At 37.2% G+C, this 26517-nt stretch overlaps 1 protein-coding gene across 4 annotated transcripts in view; it reads right to left on the bottom strand.

Annotated features, from left to right (window-relative positions):
• The window catches only part of LOC18440440 (E3 UFM1-protein ligase-like protein), an 82488-nt gene that overhangs the window by 32591 nt on the left and 23380 nt on the right, over positions 1-26517 (bottom strand). For all 4 annotated transcript variants that reach the window (XM_088874149.1, XM_088874148.1, XM_020671022.2 and 1 more), the window contains 6 exons: positions 9386-9800; positions 9023-9177; positions 8708-8773; positions 8515-8583; positions 828-920; positions 171-236 (listed from right to left, as the gene is read on the bottom strand). In XM_088874149.1, coding sequence (XP_088730275.1) covers positions 171-236; positions 828-920; positions 8515-8583; positions 8708-8773; positions 9023-9177; positions 9386-9800 — 864 coding nt within the window. The remainder of the gene's footprint in view (positions 1-170; positions 237-827; positions 921-8514; positions 8584-8707; positions 8774-9022; positions 9178-9385; positions 9801-26517) is intronic.

Below are 26517 nucleotides of genomic sequence, written 5' to 3'. Positions count from 1 at the left end.
TGAAGAATTTTATTTTGAATACAGAAGGAATAACATGGGATACAAACTGAAGAATCATGGGACCTGCAACATAATTGAAGCTCTCCAAGGCCAATTACTTGCAAAAAACAAGTATTCCCATTGTGTGTGTGTGTGTGAGAGAGAGAGAGAGAGAGAGAGTAAGCAGTTACCTTCCCTTCCAATGCTTCGAGTGCTTGGAGAACCTTGGTTGAGAGAGAGCCAGGCAAACTTTTTGCCTAAGAAAAAGTCGAAGTTCAGGCAAAGAAGTGTGATCCAAAACTTTTTTTTTTTTAGTTCAATGGTTAACTTGATAACTAACACTTCCAAATAAAGCTAATTTCTATAAAATTAACCATCAAAACCCAAACGTGCGCGCGTGCACACACACACATGGGTTTGTCTATAGTTAACAACCACTCAATGCATTTGCCAAAAAGTCTTTATTTAAGGGAAAAAAAAAATTTATAGGTAGCTTAAAAAATATTAGAAATCTCCATAAAGGTGCAATAGCATTTTGAGATTATCCTGAGACACTATTAGTACGAATACCCTTGTCATTTAGTGAAAATTTTAACTATGACCTTTATTTAGATGACAAAAATACGCCTTGCCATTTAGTAGACAACTACACGTGCAATTTCTTAATGACCTAGTTACACTTAAAAAATAGCATTTTAGCAAAAGCAAACAATATATTTAGTAAATTCATCCTTCACAACTCATTCTAGCCTTAACCGTTGTATTGGTTAGATTCTCGCAATACATATATATAAAATATCTCCAGTTACATGTAATGGCTAGGTTAAAGAGAAAAGGATGACCCATACAAGGGAAATCCTCTCTTCAGAACTCATCATGGTACTCTCTGGCTTGGGATGTTCTTCAACCTCACCACCAATTGACATTTTGTTATGCAGATCCTACAAGAAACCATTTAACAATATAAGATGATAGCCATCAAACAATTGGATTTCACAAAACCAAGAGAAAAAAGAAATGTAAGCATTTAAACTTCATAGCACTATTATACACAATTTCCTGCAAGACAATCAAACTTTAAGGAGTATCAAATGGAATAACTTTTAATTACTTTTAATATACTGACAGGTAATTTAAGGTAGTGGAATGATGAGGTTCAGAATGCCATTAGCAAAAAACGATCATGTTAACAAACTTGGCAGTGTAATAGAAACGATCAAAAATAGAAGAAAATAAAAATGCTAAGAAAAATGCTAAACAAATAGTAAGTAAATCAAACTTTAAGGTATATGATAATCTATACAATAAACTAGGAACAAGAGAAGGTGACAAAGATATCTTCAAATTAGGAAAAAAAAGTGAGAAAACGTGTCTAAACCACATTAAATGCATTAAGAGTGAGGATCAAAAGGTTTTAGTAAAGGATGACGAGGTCAACTAAAGTTGGAGAGTCTATTTTTTAAAATTATTAAATGACAAACACAATGGGAACATAGGTGTAGAAGGGACTGTTCGTACAAGTGACAGCGGAGGTCATAGATACATTTGTAGGATTAGGATGACGAAAGTGAAAGAAGCTTTGAAAAAAATGAAGATAAGAAAGGCTTTAGGACCAGATGGTATCCCGATAGAGGTTAGGAAGTGCATGGGGGAATTTGATATTGACTGGCTGACGAAGCTATTCAACAAGGTGTTAAAAACAATAAAAATGTCAGAAGAATAGAAAAAAGTGTTGTGGTACCTATTTACAAGAAAAAAAAGACATACAAAATTGTGCAAACTGTCGAGGGATCAAGCTTGTGAGCCTTACTATGAAACTCTAGGAGAGAGTCATTGAGCAACAACTAATGCACGAAACGTTTCCAAGAAACCAAACAAGCAAGCCTATCCTATTCTATTACTTTGTTCTGATCCCTACTAAACACCTAAACTACCCCCTAAAAAACTGAACCCAAAAAGAAAAGTACATTAAATGATCCACATGTAACTTCAAATTTCTATAGGCTGACTGCAACACCTTGTGCTTCAAACCATGTAAAAGAAGCAACCATGAAAGAGGCATCACCAGACAGCTCTAGTAGAACCAAATCTTTCAAGAGACGATCCATACAAGTGTAGTAGAAATCCACAAATCAACAAAACGTACCCACATACACTGTCAAAACACTAGCAATAACCAATTTTCTCATAAAAGGCTGATGTACCCAAAATCATGTAGCAAAGCTGTCTTATCAAACTAGTGCAGGAAGGAAAGGTAGGAAATTAAATCCACCTTTTCCCAAACCTCAAATAAGTAAAAATCGACAACAATAGAGAAACATATTAGTAAATCAAACCAAAAAAAGAACTTTCTTCTCTCATAAAATAAATCAGCATCTCATAATATGATATCCGACCTTTTATAAGCCTATGAAACCCTCAAATTAACTTATGATTGAAGTAAACAATCTAAGGCTCTAAAATACCTCTAAACAATTTTACAAATTTCAGAAATACCAATGTGAACAGTAAGCCATGAACACTACCCATGAATAGTAACCAATAAATAGTAAAATAAAAAAGAAAAACAAAATAGAAACTAAGAGTAGGAGATTAACCCCATATTATAATTCCTAAAAAATAACCCTAATAGAAAAACAACATACACCCCCATTCTTTAAATAAAAAGTTAAATTAAATTTTTGAATCACTTAGCACTTGATCTACATCATTCTCCCATAGTTAAAGAAAACTCGCCCTTGAGTTTTGAAATGCGTTAATACAAATCCTCGACCAAACACAAGATCTCTGTCAACCCAAATATTGTGTATTAACATTGGAGCTTGACCTTGGGATCTAGGATTATAGGCAATCACAATATCCTCAAATAAGTTGATAAGGATTTTGGTGCACCAAGCTATAGTAGCCTACCTTCGTGGGATGGAATCATCTAATAGGAAACATGAAAGGTCAACCTACCATTGGTGAGAGAAAATAGCTCTTTACAGTCGCTGCCTCCAGTTCCCTCTTTACCTCTACATCACCACCATCATCACAACCACTAACATCAATGCAATGATCATCACCATCGCTTGCAACTTGTTCTTCGTCATAGATAGGAACTAAAAATTCTTCGTTTTCATCCAATGGTTCACCAAAAAGAGGATCACTATTAAAGATAAGTTCACTTGGTTCTTCATCAAAAATACGATCACAATCAAAGATAGACGCACGATCAAAATAGGACAAATTCAAAGAATATTGAATCCAATTGAAGATTGGATCCTCGTTGGTTTCGTTCAAATTATGTTCCCATGATGCCATGTGTATCAAACCCATCTAATGTAGTTTGATAGATCATCAGTCTACCCCCACTCAAACTTGGGCTCAGATTCACACCAATCTCCAAAAAAAACCCCATGATTTGAATCCAAGCCAGTGATTCAAAAAGCGCACCGCCCAACGCCTAAGCAGCCGCCTAAGCAGTCAAGAAGGCCTGGGCGCATCACCCAGGCCTAGGTGGGCAGTCCCTGGGCGACCGCCTAAGCAGGCGCCCAGCACCCCGCCTAGGGCCTGTCTCCCGCCCAGGGGCGGAAATGGATTTTTTTTAGGGTTCTTTTGGGGTTCTTTTGAAAAATCAATGCTATTAAATGTGGGTTTTAGGTTCATTTAAAACCTAAACCCACAAGAACCCATTTTAGAGAAAGAGAAACCTCATAAAAATTAGATTTTGTGATTTTCATTGGATCGAAGTGTTTCTCAAAGTTACAGAAAATAGAACCAAACATCATCCATCAAGTTTAGATTTAGTTTTCGAGTTTTTTAGTCCTATTAGAGGATAGTTTTTAATATTTTTGCGCCAGAAAACAACTCAGAAGTGGAAGTTTGAAGTTTGAGCAATCAAAGTAAGTACAAAACTATATTTTTTAGATTGCTTGTTTTATTTTAAGATGTCTTCTTCAAGATCTAGTCGAAGTGTAGATCCATGATGGAAATATGGATATAACCCCAAACCGAATGACAAAAATTGCATAAGATGCAATTATTATGAAAAAGATACAAAAAGGGGCATAAACCGGTTTAAAAACATTTTGACGGGATTAAGGGGAATGTTGCTTCTTGTAGAAATGTTCTAAAGCTATCAGAGAGGAGATTAACCAATTTATGAGATCAATACAACACAAACATGTACAAAATCCTTGTCATTTAAATAGGTCTATTTCTAGTTTTGCTAGAAGAAGTGATCCGGGTTGGAAGTATGGTCAAAACCCAAAACTAAACGATAAAAATTGTATAAGGTGTAATTTTTGTGAGAAAATACCAATAGGGTATTAACTGAATCAAGAAACACCTTGCCGGTATTAAAGGGAATGTTGCTTCTTGTAAAAAGGTTCATGATGCTATGCGAATGAGATAAAACAATATCTGAATTTAGTAGAACCAGAAAAGGATGAAAATGAGCCTTGTTCCATGGAAATATCTTCTCCAGGTTCTTCTAGAAGTGGTGATCCGGGTTAGAAGTATCAGTGTTTCAAAAAGCGGACCGCCCAACGCTTGGGCAGCCACTAAGGCGGTTCTGTGGGCCTGGGTGCATCGCCCAGGCCTAAGTGCCCAAAAAAAAGTGGATATCCTTAGGCTCCCGAGAACCAGCCTAGGTGACCGCTTGAACTAGGGGCGGAAATGCCCCTCGTTGAGCATATTTTGGGGTCATTTTTTTCATACTAAAGGTGAAAAATTGTGGGTTTTAGGTTCATTTGAAGCCTAAAACCCATTTGAGCCTATTTTAAAGAGAAAAACCCAAAAAAAAAAATTTCCACTAGGCCACCCAGGTTCTGGACACCCGCCTGGATGCTCGCTAAGGCACTGGGCAGCCTGAACCCTCCCCACCGCCTAGGTGCCGCCTACCGCTTTTTGAAACACTAAGAAGTATGATCATAACCCAAATCCGAATGACAAAAATCATATTAAATGTGATTATTGTGAAAATGATACTAATGGAGGTATTTACTAGTTCAAAAAAAACCTTGCCGGCATTAAGGGAAAGTTGCCCTGTGTAAAAATGTTTCTGAGGCTACCAGGGAGCAGATTATATTGAGTTCAGGGAAGCACAAAAAGATAGAAAAGGGTAGAGCAGCCAAGACTCCTGGGGCCTCATCTCCACAGAGTAAGAGGGAGGTAGAAGAAGAGGAGGAAGGGGCAAATTCAAAAGAAACAGAGGAGGACGAGCGTTATGTTGAAGAGGGAGATGACTCTGAGTTTGATGATGATGGCCTTGAATCTAATGCATATGATGAGGCTTATCCCACTCAGTCTAATGATGATGATGACTGAAGATAGAAAAGTTGAAGACTCTTAACTCTTGGTGTTGAGTGTTAACTGTTGAGTGTTGACGATTCAGTCCTAGACTGTATACTTTCTTTTTCTTAGTTTTAGTTTCTAGTTTCTGCTATCTAACTTTTGTGTGTATCAATGTATGCTTGGTTTTAGCATTTTATGAAAATATGGATTATGGACTATCAAAATTCTCTTCATTCATGGAAATATTAAATATGGATTATGGATAGATTATCAAAATTCTAATATTTGTGGTTAGAATATCAAAATTCTCCTCATTTATGGTTAGAATATCAAAATTCTAACATTTTTCCTTTATACTGGGCCGCCTAGGTTTTGGGCGTCTGTCTAGGCGTTGGGCGGCCTAGACCCCCACGGCCGCCGAGGTGCCACCTAGCGCTTTTTAAAACACTGATCCAAGCCTATAGGTTCCTCTTCCTTTTAAGGTATTTTGTTGCAAATCTCGATTACACAATAGTTGTGTAACCCTTTCCGTCAAGTCATAGATATCCTTGCACATTCAGATTAGATCGGCATCCCTACAACTTCGACCACCATAACCATCCATTGCAATCTCAAACCATCTTCATACCATGCTAATACCACTTCATGCATAAAGGAAAGCTAGGAATCTAAATCCACCTCTTTCTGAGACATCAAACTAGTAAAAATCAACAATAATGGAGAAAAAATATGGCTATAAATCAAGCAAAGAGAGGAACTCTCTTCTTTCATAAAATAAAACTAATTCTAATAACATCAGCATTCCATAATGTGACTTCCCACCTTTTACAAGCCTATGAAACCATAAAATTAACTAGTGATAGAAAAAAAATAACAAAAAGAAAATAAAAACCAAGTGTCGGAGAATAATCCCACATTATAATTCCTAAAAAACAAACCCTTATAAAAAACACAAAACATACACCCACATCCAAGAAATTAAATTAAATTTTTGAATCACCCAGCTCTTGATCTCAGCACAAATTAGTTAAATGAACAGACTACCATTCTTGTGATGGCTCATAAGAAGTAACCAACTTTCTTAGAAAGGCTGAATGAGAAATCATGTAACAATCTTGTCTTATCAAACTAGTCAAATGATCAGACCATAATTTCTTGTCATGACCGCTTCACTAAGAACCCTGGCACAATTCAGCATCTTTCAGCACAGAGAACCCTCTCCAAGTCAATACATGCAGCCAGTCAAAACATACATTAGCCTTATATTGTGCCATAGAAGGTCATCAATATCCATTCCACCTTCTGCACTCACTCCAACCTGAAAGTTTCCACTTCAGCAACAAGGAACTAAGCACATTGAAGCCAATCTGTCATCAAGCAATGCTAACATGTCGGTAAAACAATGTAGCATTAAACCCTCTTCAAGAAAACCAACTGCAATTGGCTTTCTGCAAGAAAGTTTTTCTCAATCGCCATGTAACAAACAAAAAACAGGCTTGAAGAGAACAACATTCCCCTTCAGTAACCATACCTTCTAAACCCTTTCCTCTTTGTAACTTTTTCCTTGATCCGCCTCCAATCTCTCTCCAATTCATCAGTTTGTAGTTACCCTTTTAAACAACCAAAATGACATCTCACTCCCAAACCCACCATAATCCCCTTCGAATCAATCAGTAGTGAGAATCAAGATTGAACAATTCTTGAGTTTGACCATACATGGGATTCGATAGAGTCATCTATCTCAAAACGACATCATTTTTCTGACCACCGAAAAATCAACCCTCATTTCCAAGTTCTCAGTTGACTTAATAGGATTGTCGTTCTTTCTTTCTTTCTTTCTCTTTTTTTTTTTGGGGAAGGTTGGAATGGGGGGATTGCGGAGGGGTTTGGGGGTGTGGGGGAGTTGGTTGGTTTCAGTAAGTGACTGACTGGAACCCCTGATGTTACATTGTGGTTTCACCACTCTTAACCATAGAGCAAAGTGCACTTATTTACTTTGCACCTTGGAATCTCCATTGCCATGAAGTATAAAGGAACGAGTTCACCCTCCATTCCTTCGGTCCAGCTCTCTCCTCTCTTCTAAGAGCATAATGAATGATTTTCGCTACCCCCCAAACCAGGTTATCCACAAGGACCATGACTCAAATACAACATATGGGTTGCAAAGGATCACAGCACAATTCCCTCACCGTTTCTCCAACAAGAGAAAAAAGGTCCTTTCAGAATTACCAAAATGAATGTACTTGAGCAAGTCAAGCAAAAGCAAAAGTTTTAGGCAACCCACTAGGAGAACTAAATGGGATGGCTCTCACGTGCAATACGAGAAAACCAAAAAGTTCGAATCGGTTACATTCTCTGCAACCTATGTGCACTTGCATTTTGAGACCTCGTGAGCTAATTAGTAAACAACACAAAGGAAATGAAGGTACTATGGCAAAGAGCCTATTTATATTACAACAAGCACTCACAGCAGCTTTGTACCTGTTGATTTATCAACAACAATTAATTCAACATGAAAACATAGAGAATATCTTTGCTTCAATTGATTAAAGAATCACAACAGCTGACAAACAATTTCGTTTTGATCAATTCACTAACATACACATACATAGTTCAACCTTAGAATCTATCAATGACAAGCTAGAGTCCTAAAATGATGAAGCATTGCAACAGTTCACGTGATCACATGAACCCAAGAAAATGGAGCCAAATATCCATCAATACTGTAAATCAAATCATCATTATCATCAGTGTCTTTTCCCAACTATTTGAGATCAGTTACACAAATCATGGTTCACCATTTTGTACTATCAAGGGCTCCTCAATTGGCCATAAGTCACTATTTCTTTTTTCATTACTCTCAACCGTATCTTTTTAGGCTATATTTTTTCTCACTACTTCCAACCATGTTCATTTCAATACTGTAAATTAAATCAGGTGTACAAATGACCTCAACTGCATCAACAAGTTCAAATAACAGATTTGTCATAATTAGGTCATCAGGAATCCAAACATGATATTCCATTTCATGAATAAAAAGAGCAAGATCTTATTTAGTTCTTTGACTAAAAGCCTAAGGCTACAACTTGCGCTGCCAAAAAGTAGAAACTCATAAAGGAAAGGACAAAGCATTCAAACTTTGTTAACAATTCCAAATAGAGTACACACTTCATAGAAGTATTTAACATTTTCCATGGTCCACAGCCAAGAATTATATCACGTAAAAGATAATTGGTATTAAAAAAAGTTGTAATTTACAAGATCATGCAGAAGCATGTCCATAATGGGCGTAGCTGTAGTCCGGAGCAGATGCTTGTGCAATACAACCTGAAAAAAAGTTAATTATCAAATAAATAAATAATACTGAAAAAACAAAATGAGCATGATCTGCTCATTACCATATTGATGCCAACCAAAAAATTCTCATTAAAAACATAAATGAATAACTTACTGAAGTTGTATGATCATCTTCAAACAGTTCTAATCCTTTCTCATAAAGCTGAAAATCTAAGTATGCCTGGAAGAATGAATTTAGAGAGGCTATTATAGCAAATATGACAATAGGATGCCAAATTTTTAACAAATACACCATCATATGAACCTTAAGCATAAATAACCCTGATCACATCAAATGATCTATCAAACAGAACTTATAAATCAACAACCCTGTTGAATAACAAATTCCAATATAAGAAGGAAGAAGCCAATGAAGTGCATAAGTTGATCTGCTTGATACAAGGAAACAATAACATGAGAAATGGATGACCTCATCAAGCTTTCTTTGTAAACTATCAAGCAGGCGTCTCCTGCTCTCAGCATTCACCATGATGGAAGTGTGTCTTTTTTGCCTCCAAGAAGTAACTAGCAACGGCCTTAGGTAAATTGCTAAAGATCTTATAAATGCATATTCATCATCCAGACCTGGATAGAAGAAATTACAGAGATAAGAAGAAAATGACAGATGAAATATGCTGAAAGATTATAGAAGGTAAATTGCTAAAGATCTTACAAATGCATATGCATCATCCAGAGCTGGATAGAAGAAATTACACAGATAAGAAGAAAATGACAGATGAAATATGCTGAAAGATCATAGAAGCTGAAATGGTTTGAACCTCATAAAACAAACCTTCAAGTGCTTTGATCTGGGAGGAACACTGCAAAATTCTCTCAGCAATCCAATCTTCAGAGATTATGTCCAGTTCAGATTCTTTTATTTTATCATCTTTCCTTGCACCAGATACTTGAAATGAATGATTATCTTTGTTCTTCTTTTTAGTTTTTGTAGATGAGTTATCTTGGTTTTGAGGGAAATTTTCTACTGCTGCAGTTTTGACAGGACCCAATTGCTTTCCTCTTCTTTTTTTGGATTCCTTTTCTGCTTGTTTACTAAGATCCATATCACAGCTGGTCTCCGGAAACTTCAACCTCTGGGATGAATCACGTCTAGATGAGGCTTCATTCACTGTTTGTGGCTGGATACGAGAAACAAGTCTTGCTTGAATGAAGTTCTCTGTCTCCTTTACCATTAGTGCAAAGACATCCTGGATGTTACAGAGGAAGGAAGAGATTAGAAACATCTGAATTCGGAATTAAAAATAAACCTAACATGAATAGCCAATTAAGTATCACCACAATCATAAAAAGCAGCAAGTTCACTAAAAGAAAACAATTCACCGTGATATGAAATGCCAAAATAAAAAAAAATGCTTTTGGATCAGATTTAATGCCTAATTAGACATATATCAGACCATATTGTTGCAGTTAACACGAGGTCATATATCCCCATTTGGTGGATCCAACAACAATGAAAAAAACGAGAAGATCTCATTCCCTATATGCACCGAAAGTGGCTCCAAGCCGCTTTTAAATCCATTGCATCATATAATCCCCTACTGTTGTGAATTTCGCTATTGAATGAGGCTGTTCAAAAATTTAAGCAAACATAACCTAAAGTATACAACGTTAAAATTGCAACTACCAATACATTTGCTAGTTACAAGACAAGTTCGAAAAAGGAAAAGCCATATGTATTTCTTGCCATTTTTTTTTTTTAAATTGTTTACTCGCATTGAGAAGTATAAAGATGTACAAAAAATAGGCCCCACAGACAAGGCAGTAAACCCACTTAAACTAGGTTATACACTGTTAAGTACAAGAGATGAATCAAAATTGTGTATGCTATACATCTTTCAAGCTTCACAAAAGAACTCATGGCTCAAAAAGGTGTAGCAGGTTCTTGAAGGGCTAAGGAGAGTCTAGCTCCTTCTTTCGTGAGTGCATTCGCAACAGAATTCACCTCGCACAAGTGTGTTTCGATAACATGTGCAGGTCAGACAGCCTCCACAGGCAGGGGGCTCCACCTGATTTATTTCTTGCCAATTCCAACTGCAAGTAGTGATCTTTCCTTCCTTTCATGTTTTTAAGTACTATAATGTGGAAAGAAGAGCATAAAGCTCGATACTTTCACATGCATATTTGTCCAATGCCTGATACATATCTCCTAATACCAAAATTCACTGTCACATGCACAACAGCATTTGCCTCAGTACAAGACTAGTTCCCCCAAGTTCCAAGACAAAAAAAGGAGCGGAAGAGACTCCAGACCCTATCAATATCTGCTTCAAGCAACTTGGACCTACCAAAGATGTCCTTCAAGCAACTTGGACCCTCTTTGGATGCCACTATTCAAGTACTACGATTTACAGAACTCAAATACCAGGATGGAGTTAAAAGACTACATGTTGCTACTAGCAATTCATTGTAGAGCTTCCATTATTATATGTTTAGGGAAGTTTTTCAAAATGCACTAACGGTATTAACTATTTAACAGTTACCCATCTCTTTTGACTTGATTTCAAAATACCCATCAAAAAACACAAGGTTTTTAGTTGGAATAGTAGAAAAAGGTAAAATGTTAAATACTTGAAAAAGAGGTATATTTTGATAATATTTCCTATGTTTAGTTACGCATTTCTTATATCTTGACCATCAAGAGTACTTTATCATTGCATACACACATCCTTATTTACTATAGGTTTAAGCCCATAAAACTTGCACAAAATCTTTCAAACATGCTATTCTCTTGTCAGTGATAAAAATTCCAAATTGAAAAATTTAGGGGCCTTGAAGATTCTATGGGCAAGCTACCCGTGGAGGATTTTGTGAGAGGAAAGAAGGTAGATATCTTACTTATTCAAGATATTTAGGTTGGAGTGGGTGGATTATAGGGCACTCAGAAGGGTTGGATAAAATGTGGTTGGCTTGCCCTTGAAGCAGTAGGATCAGCAGGTGGGATGATTTCTGTGTGGTGGACAAACAATAATTAAAGTAGCCGATGTGATGATTGCAAAATTCTCTATCTCAGTCAGAATTACTTGGATTCTATCAGCAGCATATGTGCCTAATGTAGCAATGAGAAGGGAAGATTTCTGGAGAGAATTGAATAGCGTGGGAGGTAAGTAGAGATAGATGCATGGCTATCAGGGGAGATCTTGATGCATGTTCACACTTGAGAAGAGAGGTGGCGGTATGATTGGGACCAGCATGACAAACTTCTCAACATTGCGAGAGTCAACATGGGCTGATTTACCTGCCCCAGGGAGGGGCATTGATTGATTTCTCATCGACGGAGACTGGGAGGCAATTTACCAACAAGACAAGCCCAGAACGAATTCCCATTCACTTTGAAAGGACGAATCCCAATTTTCGATAGCAGTTATCACAGTGATGGTGTCCAGAATTGAGGGAAGAGGGGCAGGGCCAGGTATAGGATGAGGAGAACACTTACAATAGTCAAGAGGAATGGAAAGGAATGTAACATAAGCACATTTGGCTGTTTGGGAAGATGCATTCTAAATAAGGTTGAAACTCTTAGTCTTCACTCCATGAAGGAATCATCTTCCTCTAGTTACGTAGACGAGAATAGAAGATGCAATTTACCGGTAGATTATAACAAAGAGATAGAGAAGGGAGAGGGAAGTTGGTGGCACAAAACCCTAGTCAAATGGTTAAAGCAAGTGGGTCGAAACACAGGTGACGCTCATAGGGTAGCCAATGAAAGGAGAGGACCAACACAATCCATGGAAAAATAGTAAATGGGACTTGGTTCATGGAGGATGATGAAATTGCAGATGTGAATGTGGTCTATTTCTGGAGATTATATACCAATAATATAGAGTGGAGGCCGTTCATGGACGATATTAAGTTTGACTCAGCATTGAGTGAGACAGAAGAGACATTGCAAAGACAGTTTGAGGTGAGGAGGTAAGAAGCGCTGGATTTGGCTCTTGGAAGGGATAAGGCATGCATTTCTTCACAGCTTATAGTGAAAGGTGTGGCTATGTGGAACTCAAGGTATTAAATTCAAAAAAACAATTTACTTTTATTTCAAATACCTGAATTCTACTTACATGGGTCACAATATGTTGCTGAAAAATTAAAACAATACCCTAAATATAACCTAGGATATTTATTTTACTGCCAAAAGAAATAGAAACTATCCAGGAATTTTAAACTAGCTTTTATAACAAATTTTAACACAATGTAAGTTCCTGAAATATTACAGAAAAATAAAAAATATAACTGAAAACAAACAAAAACTAATGGGAAGACTTACTAGAAGATGCTTGGAGTTACCCAATCAACACTTGGTACACCCCACACCCGATTCCCTGACCAATGGCGCACTTTTCTTCCTTAAGGTGTTACTGGAAATTCAAAGATAGGAAGATTGGTAGGCAATCCATCTTCCTCTAGGGTTTTGGAGACCTCAAACATAACATAGGGTTTATACAAACCCCATGGGAACAAAACAGGGTTGATCTTGGGAGTTGATATCTCTCTAAGTGGGCATGTCTCTTCTTCTTTAAAAAAATACAGCAAACACTTTCCTAGCGTTTAACCTAAAATAAGTCACCTCTATTTTTCTTTCAAGATAAAAATACAGAGGGGAGAGAGAGAGGCGGCGTGCCTCTCTTTTGGTTAAAAGAGAGAGAGAGAGAGAGAGATGGTGTGGAACAATAATGAGAGAGAGAGAGCTTATTTGGTGCATGAGGGAGAGAAGAAGGTGGCGTGAGAAAAAGAGAGAGGTCTCCCCCATAATTTTGTGCGTGAGGGAGAGACAAAAAAGATCTTTTGAGAAGAGAGAAGATTTTTTGATATTTTAAATAGGTACGAACTCTTTAAAATAGAAAGAAATATAGAAGAAAACTTATCTCCCAGTTTGAATAGGATCTGCCTTATCTAATTTCCAGCTACACTCTTTAACGATAAATAGGAAATTGGTGGGGTAGAGAGATTATTCAGAGCCCTCTATCCCAAAAATCAGCCATCATGATTTGGGGTGGAAAGATTAGGAACCTTATCCCCTTACACTTAGACCCAATCCACTCCTATTTAAAATAATTCCATCAAATTTAAACTCTATCCTTTTTAAATTTGAAATCAAAATTACATTGTTTTAGATAAATGTCATCTAGATTTCTCACAATATTGGGAAATCAAATCTCATTAGATTTCCCATCTTTAAATTTATCAAGTTTAAATTTAAAGAAAAAGTTTAAAATAAGAGGACATGCCTTTCTTCCAAAAAATAAATGGCGTGGGGCATTTTGCCACAAAAAAGTGGTGTGCCCCCCCTTTCTCCCCCTAAAAAAAACTTCGTAATAAAATGGGTGCCCTCCTTTTATTTTCCTTAAAAAGTGGCGTGGCCACCCAAAAAAAATATTTTCAACAATATAAAATATTAAAAAAGGGCGTGCCTCCCTTGTTCCACAAATAATGGCGTACTATTATGCTTTACAAAAATAGGGTGTGGTCCCTAAGGTGCACGTGGTCCACATGTGGGGCTGGATCCTTGGTCCCACATGTGTTATTTAAAGTTCTGAAATTTTCAAAAATACCCCTTTCCGAAAATTTACAGCAAAAAAAATTATTTGTAAATTCTGAAAAAAAAAAAATTAAAATCAAAGAAACATTTACAATACCAAAATAAAATATAGCAGGAGTGAACTAGTACCAATGGATCAAAATAAGCGACACTAAAGGGCACTCCACTCACTCCAAAAACCATGATCTACAACTGTTCTTTTATCCAACCCAACAAAATCCCATGACCCACAGTCTCTTTGCAAGGGCTCATGATTGGCTTGTCAAAGTTGGATAATAAAATCTTGGAATGTGGATTACAGTTTCCCCCTTTAAGAACAAATCTAGCACTTATCACTATAATGCAAAGGGGCTCTCTCAATGCACATGTATGCATGTCCCTCTAAAGGGTTGTTTCTCATGCGATTGTCATGTGTATATACCGTACAGAAGTTTATTGAGGATTTGACCCTAGCGCTCACAAATCTACGACCACATACAGGAAACCACACAGTTCTCCTCAACAAGGGATGCCACACTTCAAACCCTTCTCGATTATGCCACATGCCCACGGCCAAGGCTTTTAGACATGATCAGGGCCATAAAAACGCCCAACCCTTAGTTAGTCAACATATACACTCCCACTGAAATGCATATTCTACTATATATATATATATATATATATATATGTATATGTATATATGTATATATGTATATACATATACACATATACATATATACATATACACATATACATATATATACATATATATATACATATATATATATACATATATACATATATATATATATATATATATATATATATATATACATATATATATATATATATACATATATAGATATATATATGTTGACTCCCACTGAAGTGCATATTCTACTATATATATATATATATATATATATATAGTAGAATATGCACTTCAGTGGGAGTCAACATATATATATATATATATATATATATATGTTGACTCCCACTGAAATGCATATTCTACTATATATATATATATATATATATATATATATATATATATATATATATGTCAACTCCCACTGAAGTGTGCATATTCTACTATATATATATATATATATATATGTTGACTCCCACTGAAATGCATATTCTACTATATATATATATATATATATATATATATATATATATATATATATATATATATATATTTTTTTTTTTTTTTATTAAGTGCGCCTCATTAAGATGTACACATGCTTCAAATTTCAGATCATTCCAATTAGTAAACAAAAAAAAATGAAAATTGAAACACTAACGAACAACTGTGACCGTGCGATGAAGTTTGGATGGTGACGAGGGTAGGCGAAATCATTGTTCATTTTTGCCTATAGCCGTTTTGTAGTATCTTTCATATATATATATATGGAAAATGATCCTGTGAGCCACTGGGCTCACAAGAAAAAATGAGCCCCATAGCCCAGATTGAATCTGGGTCATTCTGACGATAACGGATGTTCGGTAATATTTGAATTTTAATTTTTTTCTACAAATCCAAATCACTTGAAATTTTAGGCATATTACCTAAAATTTTAAGTGATTTGGATTTCTAGAAAAAAAATTAAAATTCAAACACTGTCAGGCATCCGTGATCGTCAGATCGGCTCAGATTCAATCTAGGCCGTTGGGCTCATTTTTACTTGTGAGCCCACTGGCTCACAGGATCATTTTCCATATATATATATATATAGGAAGATGTTAGGGTTAACCCATGAGCTCATGGAACAGTATAAGCCCAACGGCCCATATTGAATCTGAGCAGATCTGACGGTCAAGACTGTATATCGGTAATATAATTTTAATATTTTTTATATAAATTCAAATAGCATGACATTTGGAGCATACACTCTTCTCATCAAGGCGCACCTAATAAAAATATTAAAAAAATATTTCACATAAAATAAATTGATTAAATTACCCCCAAAAATTTTCACTTGTATTTTGGTCAATTTAATTTATGCAAATTATTTTTTTGATATTTTTATTAGATTTGACTATTCTGGAAGTATAGACGCTTCAAATTTCAAGTAATTTGGATTTGTAGAAAAATAATTAAAATTTAATTATGAAATACAATTGTGATCATTGGATCGGTCCAGATTCAATCTTGAACGTTGGGCTTACACTGTTCTATGAGCCCATAGGCTGACAGGAGCTTTTTCCATATATATATATATATATATATTTTTTTTTTTTTTTTAATAAGCTCGCTAGGCCTTTTAAGGCCACAAAACCCTACATCTAGGACATAATTAAAGAAAATGCCATAAAAGTATCCTCAAATTGTTTGGAGAGGACCAGGTATTATCTGTGCCTTGATACAACTTCTATCAATTGAGCAATGATCCAATGCAACGGCTGTATCATAGTATAATGAAATGACAATTCTAGAAAACCATGTTTGTGTTATTTGTATGACCCCAAATTTTGCACACACGCTCTTTTCATCTCAATAATCAATCCCCAAAACAACCCCTAGATATGGTCAAAATGAGTCCCCTCCAAAACGAATCTGAACCAATCATTTTGTGAATTTCAAGATCTTAGCCTTTATAAACTCAAAATCAGTTTTTTCTTTTTTAACATTGTTCATCTAATGATAATAAAGTCATCCAAAAAAATTGGAAATGAAAAAAATCCTTCTAAGAACTAGATCTAATCATCTCACCAAAATGGACGGCCCATGTAAATTGGGCTAAAAAACACTTTCTGATTTGTGTTTTCAATTTTTTCTTTTTTTGTGATTGTTCATTAGAATGAAAAGAGTGTATATTTCAAATTTTGGATCAAAAAAATGGCTATAAGATGGTTTTTTAAGGTTGTTGCCTCATATTACTATACAACGGCTACATGAAATCATTGCTCCTATCAATTCCCTTCCAAAGATGATTGGAAGGATGATATTAAAGGCTACTGATCTATTAGCTTTCTGTGTGGAATGAGGCAATATTGTCAAAGATCCAGGTGAAAGGATTTCATAAGATTTTTTGGGTAGTATCATTTCCCTTCTTAAGGGGTTTTTGTAGGCAAGAGGTAGATTACTATTATAGTTCCAGAACATATTAATTCAAGATGGAAAGAGCATAGACCAGGATTATTATGAATATCTATGAACACATTAACAAGAGATCCCTTGACTATGTAATATGTCGTACGCGAATGGTTTGAAATGGAGAAAGGTTGATTAAGGAGTCTCGATAGATCTTGCTTCATTTTCGCTAATGGCACAACAAACGGAAATTTTAGTGATTCGAGGGATTTAAGTCAAGGGGCCCCATCTGCCTATTAATTCAGTTTGGTGGCGGAGGGCATTGAATAGAATTATTGAATGGGCAGTTGCTAATGCCCAATCAAACCTTCTTCTAATGCATCTTTTGCTCAACTGGTTATTAGACCAAGAAAACCACCCTCTGACTACACCAAGATCAGCAAGAGCACAATCTGACATTACTCGAGCAAAATCGCTTGAATCTGGTGGTAAAGAACTGCTACCCCCCACTTTTTCCGGGGAATCCAATAGAGTATTAAAATCTCCTAATACCAGCCAGGGAAGAATAATAGTTGCTCCTAAAGCCCTCATATGGTCCCAAAGCATGGCCCCTTTGGGACACATAATTAGATGCATAAACTCCTAAAACAACTAAGATGTTTCCATTACAAATACGAGTAGCCGCCACAGTTAGCATCTGATCATTTAAATCAATCATTTTGATTGAGTAAATTAAAGGATTCCATAGGACTAAAATTCTGGATCTACCCTCGATCTCATTAGCAATAAAGTTATTATAGAATCCCAACTTTTTAGACCAAATACGACTCAACTCCACGTTTCCAATAAGAAAAGAAGACCAAGATTATATTGTCCTTTTAGCCCAGTGTCCGATATTCTGCCCCGGCCCTGAAGACCCCTGACATTCCAAGCTGCAATTGACATAAATAAAATTAAAGGTTTGGTTGTTTGGTAAGGGAAACCTTACCTTCAGAAGTTGTTGGAGCATGTTGCGCCTTATAAGGTAACCCCTTCTTGTCACCAATAGCTACTAGAGTTAATCCTTTCGTATCACCTAAAGCTAAATGCCCCTTCTTATATCCAATAGCTGGCAAATAGGCTTTTAATTGCGATCTAGTTTGAGCTTGAGGAAGCTTCTCACTATTCGCATGATCCTGCAATCGCTTACTAGAACCTTCCACCTTATCAACCTGCTTTTCCAGAGATTTTCCATGACTTACTTCGACTTGCTGCTTGGGATTGTGACCACCAACAATATTCCTCATGCCATCCTCTAGCGTGTCACCCCGTGGATCAGTCACACCCTTGCCATTACCACAGGTTTTCGGATCCTCCATAAGCAAGGGATCCAAACTAGCCTCAACATCATACTTCTCCTCATCTTTCTCTATGTCAGCAGTGACTAACCTGCTTGAGACTAAGCTCATATTCCTTCTGATCATGGCCATGGACTAAGGAATGCATGATTGTATGTGTAACAGTTGCTTTATCATTCACCATAGTTGTAATGATATCAACATGTGTGGTCATAGAATGGGCAGCATTGTTAACATCAGCCTGGTTGTCCATAGTCAACAACGAAACTTCACGGTTCAGAACTACATTTTGTGGTAAGAGCGAGGATTCGCCACCCTCAACTGGTGACGAAACACTCCCAATCACTGGCGGCAGATCCTCGACATCACCAGACACCCTAATATTATCGACATTAGTCATAACTGTAACCTCATACTCCTGTTGCACATCAGAATCACCCATAGGAATACAGTGTCGACTGTATTTTGCTCATAAGAGCTAACTGCCTTCTCAATAAGAGACACGTTCTCAATTAGAAATGATATCCTTCTGGTCCACTTTGTTGTTAGTGTGTGAACCAATAGTGTGGTCAATAATCAGCACAGATACACTGAAGCAAGAACTAGAATGCACAGAAGAAGCATTCTGTAAATCAATGCAACAAGAGATATTGTCCTTCGCAGGCATCAGAGAATAACCAGAATTGAAGTCACCACCATAGACAGATACCACACGAAAGGCAGCACCATTATCCTCCTTCATATTATATATTATCCTTCGCAGGCATCTCTGCATAACCAGACCCAGATACCACACGATAGGCAGCACCAAAATCTACCTTTGAAACCAGATCACCAGAATACCAGTTCCATCCCAAGGTGCAGGGTCAGGCTCATAGCCTCTTCGTCGTTTCTACAATCTCCAAATCTCATGAAACGAGATCCACTATCATCCACGTGCAAAAGAGTATGATCAGATCTGTTAGATCTAGGTTTATCTCTGCCATGAATATTGTGACCAGAAATTAATGGATCATAACCATATCCATCCCCATCAAGATGATCACCACCATTAAAAGAGGATCTTATCTTATCAATATTATCCACATGTAAAATAGCGTGAGCAGCTCTTTTAGACCCAAATCCATCTCCGCCAATAATGATGTCAATATCATCCGCATGCAAAAGAGTATGATCAGATTCAAACGGTCACTACCAATAAAAGAGGATCTTCGATTATCAATATTATCCACATGTAAAAGAGCAGATCTTTTAGACCCAGATCCATCTCTGCCAAAACTTTTGTGACCATAAATGAGTGGATCATAACCAGATCCATCCCCATCATTACCGAGATGATGACCACCATCAGAAACAAAGGGAATACGAGCAGATCTGGTCATAGCCTCAAGGGGACCAGCACCACCATAACTACTATCGCAGAAACGAGAAAGAAGTTCTCGAGAATCAGGAGGTTTCCCCTTCATAGGAGGGAGAGGAACACCAACAGGAATCTTCAGATGAAGATCTGAGGGGATGAATTTTTCTCACCTCGAATGGCACATCTACAATCCTAAGTAAACACATAACTTATCTATTTCTTGGCTAGCTTTGATGGGCCAATTATGAGTCCCTTACATGAGATTACTCGTGGGTCATGAGTCCATTGGGTTAGTTTGAGGCTAGGTAGTGATTATGAGTGTGATCAAGGAGTGCATAGTGCAGAACAAAAAGTTTTCCCAAAGGCATGCTCAATCTTCCAATGAAATCTTTCCTAATATTATCTTTTTTAAAAAAATAATAGTTTTAACCACATCAATCTTATGTAATATATCGCTAATTTGGATAGGACTTCTATGGAAATGTTATAGAAAGCACTTATCTGGAAATAAAATATTTTTTTATTTAGTTTTTGGTTTTCTGAAAATTAGTGGATGCAACATGGAAATTATGTGACCACATGTGGCCACATTCAGGCCGCATGTGGCCAGGTGATAGGCCACATTGGACCATAAGGAGCCCACTCCAAGGGGCTGCTACATGGCCATCATGCACTAGCCTTGGATGGCTAGGTATGTGGATCAAAGCGCGGTCCATTACTTAATTAGGAAACCAATATCTAAATAAAAATATTGTCTAGATTGAGGTAGTTTCTAAAGATTCTAGGAGGCTAGGAAATATCCACTCATGGATTTTATTGGTTACAATAAGATCAAATTGGATTAGAACTTATAGGATATATAGGCTTCCAAGAAGGTGTTAAGAAGACCTCTACAAGGGTGTGATTCCAGAACTTGGATCATGATGGCTCATCAAGGGTTGAAATCTCAACCATCAACCCTCAGGTTTCCCATTTTTAGGAGGCAAAGTATTCTATTTCCAAACAAGTCCTAGACTATAAGGACACCACTTTCTCCTATGAACCCATGGTGAGTGGAGAACAATTAGGGTTTCATGTGAGAGTTGTGTTTTTCTTTCAAGAGGGACAGGTGAAAAAATTATCTCCAATAGCCTTTTATGCTTAGCTCAGAAACTCCCCCATCAAAAGCTCTCGTGGAGGAGAAATTCACCTTCAATTTAGGTGTTTTATCGGTCTAGTGAAACAGTAATGGGTGTAAGAAGTCCTAAAGGACGAACTTAGGCAACAAACGAGTGTTGTCTAAAGGAAGTAGTTCTATTCAAGCCTCTAATTCTTCACGTTGTAGCAATTTCCCTTGATACAAGGTATGACTATTCTTGTGGTTTTTGGGTCCACTTTCTCCCTGTAAAATTTCAGAACAGGCACATGCAGACTTTAGGAGATGTATAGATGTCTTAATACAAGGACCTCTGTCAGTCTTCTGCGCCTAAATTGCTGAAAGTTTTGAAATTAGTGCCTTGTATCACCCACACTTTAAGACTCACAAACTGGTGCGTTGTTTCCACCTACAGGAGTGATTCCCACAGCTCTTATAGATTCTGGTGATCCTTACATGGTCATCTGAGATTTATTACAGAAATTAGGTGGTAGAGGCATGTGCAGTCTGAACTTCATTAGAGGCCTGAGGGATTCAAAGGTTGAGGATTGGAGTGGCTTGAGTTCATATTCATTTGTCTAAGTAATAGAGATAGAGTGATTTTAGGTTAGTGGTGGCCTCTTTTCGGTTAGGTATCGTGCGAAGGTGGAACAAGTATTTCTTGGCCACATTGTTCAATGGAGAGAGTGATTCCCTGCAGCACCTCCTATGGTCGAAGAATTTGGGTAATTGGCATTCCTAAACAAAGTCCTCGCAGGAGACATATCCATCACATGGGCTTCCAATTCCCCAACTTCTTTGCACTTTGTCAAGGAGCTGAAGAGTCTGTGGAAAACCTGCCTGTCCATTGTTCCTGAAGAGTCTGTGGAAAACCTGCCTGTCCATTGTTCTTACACTTTGACATAGATTTCCTTCTTTAAGCCCTTCGAGGTTCATACAGCATGCCAAGCACGGTCGCTAAGTTGGTCTATGACCAGATCTTCCCTGTGGGCGCTCGCAAGGGACACACCTTGTGGAGGCTACGGGGGATATGGATGGAATGGAACAAGAGGTCCAGAGGATAATGCTCGAGAGCAACAGTGGTATAGTAGGCACAGATACTGGATCATTGGAATTAGAGACCAGATATAGCAACAAATATCTAGATCGTGTTTGGTCCATGGTGGCACCAAGCGAGACTTGACGCATCCACAGCCATTACCACTATGGTCCATCCCCTTTAAGACTTTGAGCTCCTTGGGGAACCTAGGACCAATGTTACCTTGACACTTCATAAGGGCCCATGTATCACGTGTCGACACATACTAACACTTTGACACATGTCCACATGGCCAGACACGTGACCGTAAAGCTCTGACTACGATGTCGACACCTTCGATATAAAATGTCTCCTTTTTCAACCACTTACTTTAGAATGGCCAAGTGGTAGCATGACAACATACCGTGAAGGAGATGTGGGTTCGAGCTCCACCAAAACCAAAATCAACGGTTTCTTTTTTCTTTTCTTTTTTTTCAAAAGTACCATAGATCAACAGAGTGAACTTCCCCCTACCATGTAAGCACCACTTGCTTTTATATATATATATATATATATATATATATATATATAAAGTCCCAATTGTTTCAAACTTTCTATTATTTTCTTCCTTCGATATGGTTCTCTCAAGCGCCCCAGTGTGAATATCTGAATAGGACGAACCAGCCCACATTGATATCTTTGCTTTGCTTCGAAACAAAACAATTAGAATTAGGCTCAAACTCAGCGGTAGAGTGTCACCTTCACATGGACCACAGCTGTATATATGTGCATTCATGCCCTATCTTTTATATATATGGAAAAAGTTGAGGTTAGCCCACTAGCTCATATCAACATATGAGCCCAACGGCCCATAATGAATATGGGCCGATCTAACCGTCGCGACCTCATTTCGTATTTTAATTTTAATTTTTTTTCAATGAAATCAAATAACTTGAAATTTTAGGAGTTCATTCTTCTCATCAAGACGCACCTAATAAAAATATTTAAAAAAAAATCGTAAAAAATAAATTGACCAAAATACCCCCAAAACTTTTCGGGGGTATTTTGGGCAATTTATTTCTTGCAAATTATTTTGTTGATTTTTTTATTAGATTCTCCTATTTTTTAATAACACAAGCCTAAAATTTCAAGTCATTTGGATTAGTAAAAAAAAATTAAAATTCAAATACGAAATGAGGTCGTGACGTCAAATCGGCCCAGACTCAATGTGGGCTGTTGGGCCCCTATGTTGATATGGGCTAGTGGGCTGAAAAATAAGATTAGCATTTTCCATAAATATATATATTATATATATTTATATAGATATAAATATGTCGATATATAAAAATAAAACTTTCTATTTTTTCATCCTTTGACATGGTTCCCTCAAGCGCCCTAGTGTGAATATCTGAATGGGACGAACCTGCGTACGTTGATATCTTTGCTTTGCTTCGAAACAAAACAACTAGAATTAGGCTCAAACTCAGCAGTAGAGTGTTATCTTGACGTGGACCGGATCAGTATACACACATATCCATGCCCTATCTAGTATATAAATAGAAATAGGATAGATGGATGGATTTATCTTTTTCTTCATATAGATTACTATGGATCACATATATTTATATAAATATGCAAGAAACCCCAAATCCTTGATTTGACCAAGAAACAATGTACTGTTTCGGTCCCAGGATGCAAAAGGAATGAGCTTCTCCTCCGCACTTCTTTTTCTCCGCGCTCGTTCCGTATGTGCTTTGAGCGCCATTGGCGCTTTGCTATCCTCTTATTCATTGGACGGTTAAGATGGACTCGTCGTTCTTTCCCAACTAAAAGAGAAAGGGTTGTATCACATCGAGATGTCAATTCGTTTCCGCCCCCAATGAGATGGGGAATTAGTCACCTTTGTCCCTTCATCTTTCTGAATCATTCCAACAACCGGCAGGGAGCACCTCAGTATATGATAGCGCGCAGTAACTGGCAATCCTATTACAGCTAAGGCCAACTTCGATTCACCAAACCCAGGTTCATCCCATGTAGTGATTGTGAACTCGTACAAAGATATAGAGTTCTTGATGTATAAGACCAGACCTGTTCATTCGTAGCATGCACGTCACAACTAATTAGGTAAGCTATGTGTCCAGAGCACAGAGAACTGCCTTCAGTCCCCCACACTTACTTACTCATTGCAACCTTCTCGCCACCCAACAACCTATAAGGCTAGTCATTACTGCCACCGGGGCTAGGAAGTAAGCCCCACAATCCAAAGCGGCAAAGAAGAATTAGAATTTGCTACGAAAGCCGGCTAACGAGGGGATTCCTGTGTATGATAACATAGTTATGGAGAAAGATCTTTTCAGGGCAGTGGCTTAAAGATCTTTTCAGGGCAGTGGCTTATCACATGAGTCTAAATCTCATATTTCCGGATGTGAAACGAAGTATAAATATCTTCGTATACCAGACATTTGCTAATTAGTAATGCATCTTCAAAATTGAGCCTTCCCATGGCATATGAGCTACTACATTTTTTCCCAAAGCAAGTTCCCCACCAACTGTAGTCGCGCCATCCGCCAAGACTTGTCCCTTTATAACATATTTATCCTGATAAACCTGAGGTTTTTTATGCAAACAGGTATTTTTGTTGGAACGTTGATACATAGGCAATGGCATGCTTATTTTATATTGTTGATTTCTAGGTGTAATGCTTCTTCCCTATGCTGCCTATTGGTGCTAGTACAGCAGGATTGACCTGCAATAGAGAGCAGATACGGATTTCTTCCAGGCGGCCTCGAAGAGGTTTGCTCATGTGGGGCAATACTCGACGCAGTTACCACAAAATATACATGTTCCAAATCAATACTATAATTAAGCAATCGTTTTTTCTAATATCTGTTTCAAATCTCCAATCAACAACGAGGAGATCTATCAGGTAGCTTTGAAGAGCTACTGAAGTACTAAAGGCGAATGGCGAATAGAGCTACAAGGCCAAGGCATCTGGCAGAAGGCTTGACCTCTTGAGCTGGAAGCGAGACAAAAGGGGTGAGCTTCTGGCAGCTAGCTTCTAGTTTGTAGGCATTCAGGGTTGGGCTGGAAGTAGGAAAGGATAATGAAAGAGGCATTACGGGCCGACTACAAGCAGATTTCTTTCCTTAAATGACTATTCGTTTTTCATGGCATCCACTTATACACTTCGCAATATTCCATTCTTTTCTGTAATTCCCGTTGAGTACGATCTTAGTTATCTGGAACAGATTTCTTTGTAAATTGGTATCCTTGCCTTAGGCTTTGAACCATATATATATATATATATATATTTGTATTCCACAAAAGAATAGACAAAAAAGTAAAGCACGCCTTAGGCTTTGAACCATGGATCTCTCGCTCTGTCTATCAACTTGAAAGGAACATGCACTACCGTGTAGGTACTCATCATATTTGTAAAGTTTTGAAAATTTATTATATATATGGAAAGAATAATACACTATATAGACATGTTTCAAAGTACCGATTTCTTTTTCCTTATACTAGACACTTTTGACACTTATAGATATCATATCTATGTAACATTGCCTGGGACCAAAGAAACCATTTGCGAGATATTCATACGATCTTTCCAGGAATCATTGGTGTCACTAATTCAACGGAGACTTGGGCTAAATCTCAAAAGCATCAGCATCTAACTACAGTTTTGGCCGGGACCTTTGATTATAGAGGGCAATTCAATAAATGGGATACATTGGGGGCCACAGCAATCCTCGTTTCCTAGATGTCTAGATGATACAATGGAAGAGAAAAGTGCCATGCAAATAGATAGAGATTTCATTCATCGTGCTTCGCAAAAAGTCTATTCCGAAGCATATTCAAGACACTATTCTTGGTTACTGGCAAAATCCAACCCTTGTGACCCTTTTCAAAGTTCGTTCATTCCCCTTCACAAGTACGAGCCTACAAATTTCAACAAGATGTACTCTATTTTCGTATGAATTATAAAAGAAGCCAAAAAAAAGAAATAAACAGAAGACGAAGAAGAAGAAGAGAAAACTTGGTAGCAAAGCCATTCCGTCTAAGGAAGACGGATTCAAAAAAAAAAAAAAAAAACCACTATGGAAAACCAGCCTTGCATGATTCTCAAGAATAGTACAGAATTATGGCTTACAATTCAACTTTACGCATCTGAAATTATCTTCATATATTCAAATGTGACTAGCACGAAGTAAGTGGCATGCAAGGAACAAAAAACTACTATGACATGACACAGACCTTTGGCATGTGATCAATAGGATAACAAAAGCCAATCGGTTGTGATCTTGAACAGACATGAAAAATAACTGTGGAACTTTTATGTATCAGGAAAGATGAAAATTAATACTACATAAATAGAAATAAAAATGGAGAAATTACGGCTCTTTCTTGGTATGAACAGGGAGACCATCCCAAAGGTTGAGAGACTTGGTCCTCTAGACCTGCAAGGCACTCCACCTAAGAGATCTTTTCATAAGATCCAAAAA

This window comes from Amborella trichopoda, chromosome 8, assembly GCF_054954075.1.
Source record: "Amborella trichopoda isolate Santa Cruz 75 chromosome 8, AtrichopodaSantaCruz75HAP2 v2.0, whole genome shotgun sequence".
Lineage (NCBI taxonomy): Eukaryota > Viridiplantae > Streptophyta > Magnoliopsida > Amborellales > Amborellaceae > Amborella > Amborella trichopoda.
The sequence above is the reverse complement of the archived record's forward strand: the minus strand, read 5'-3'. Positions and strand labels throughout refer to the sequence as shown.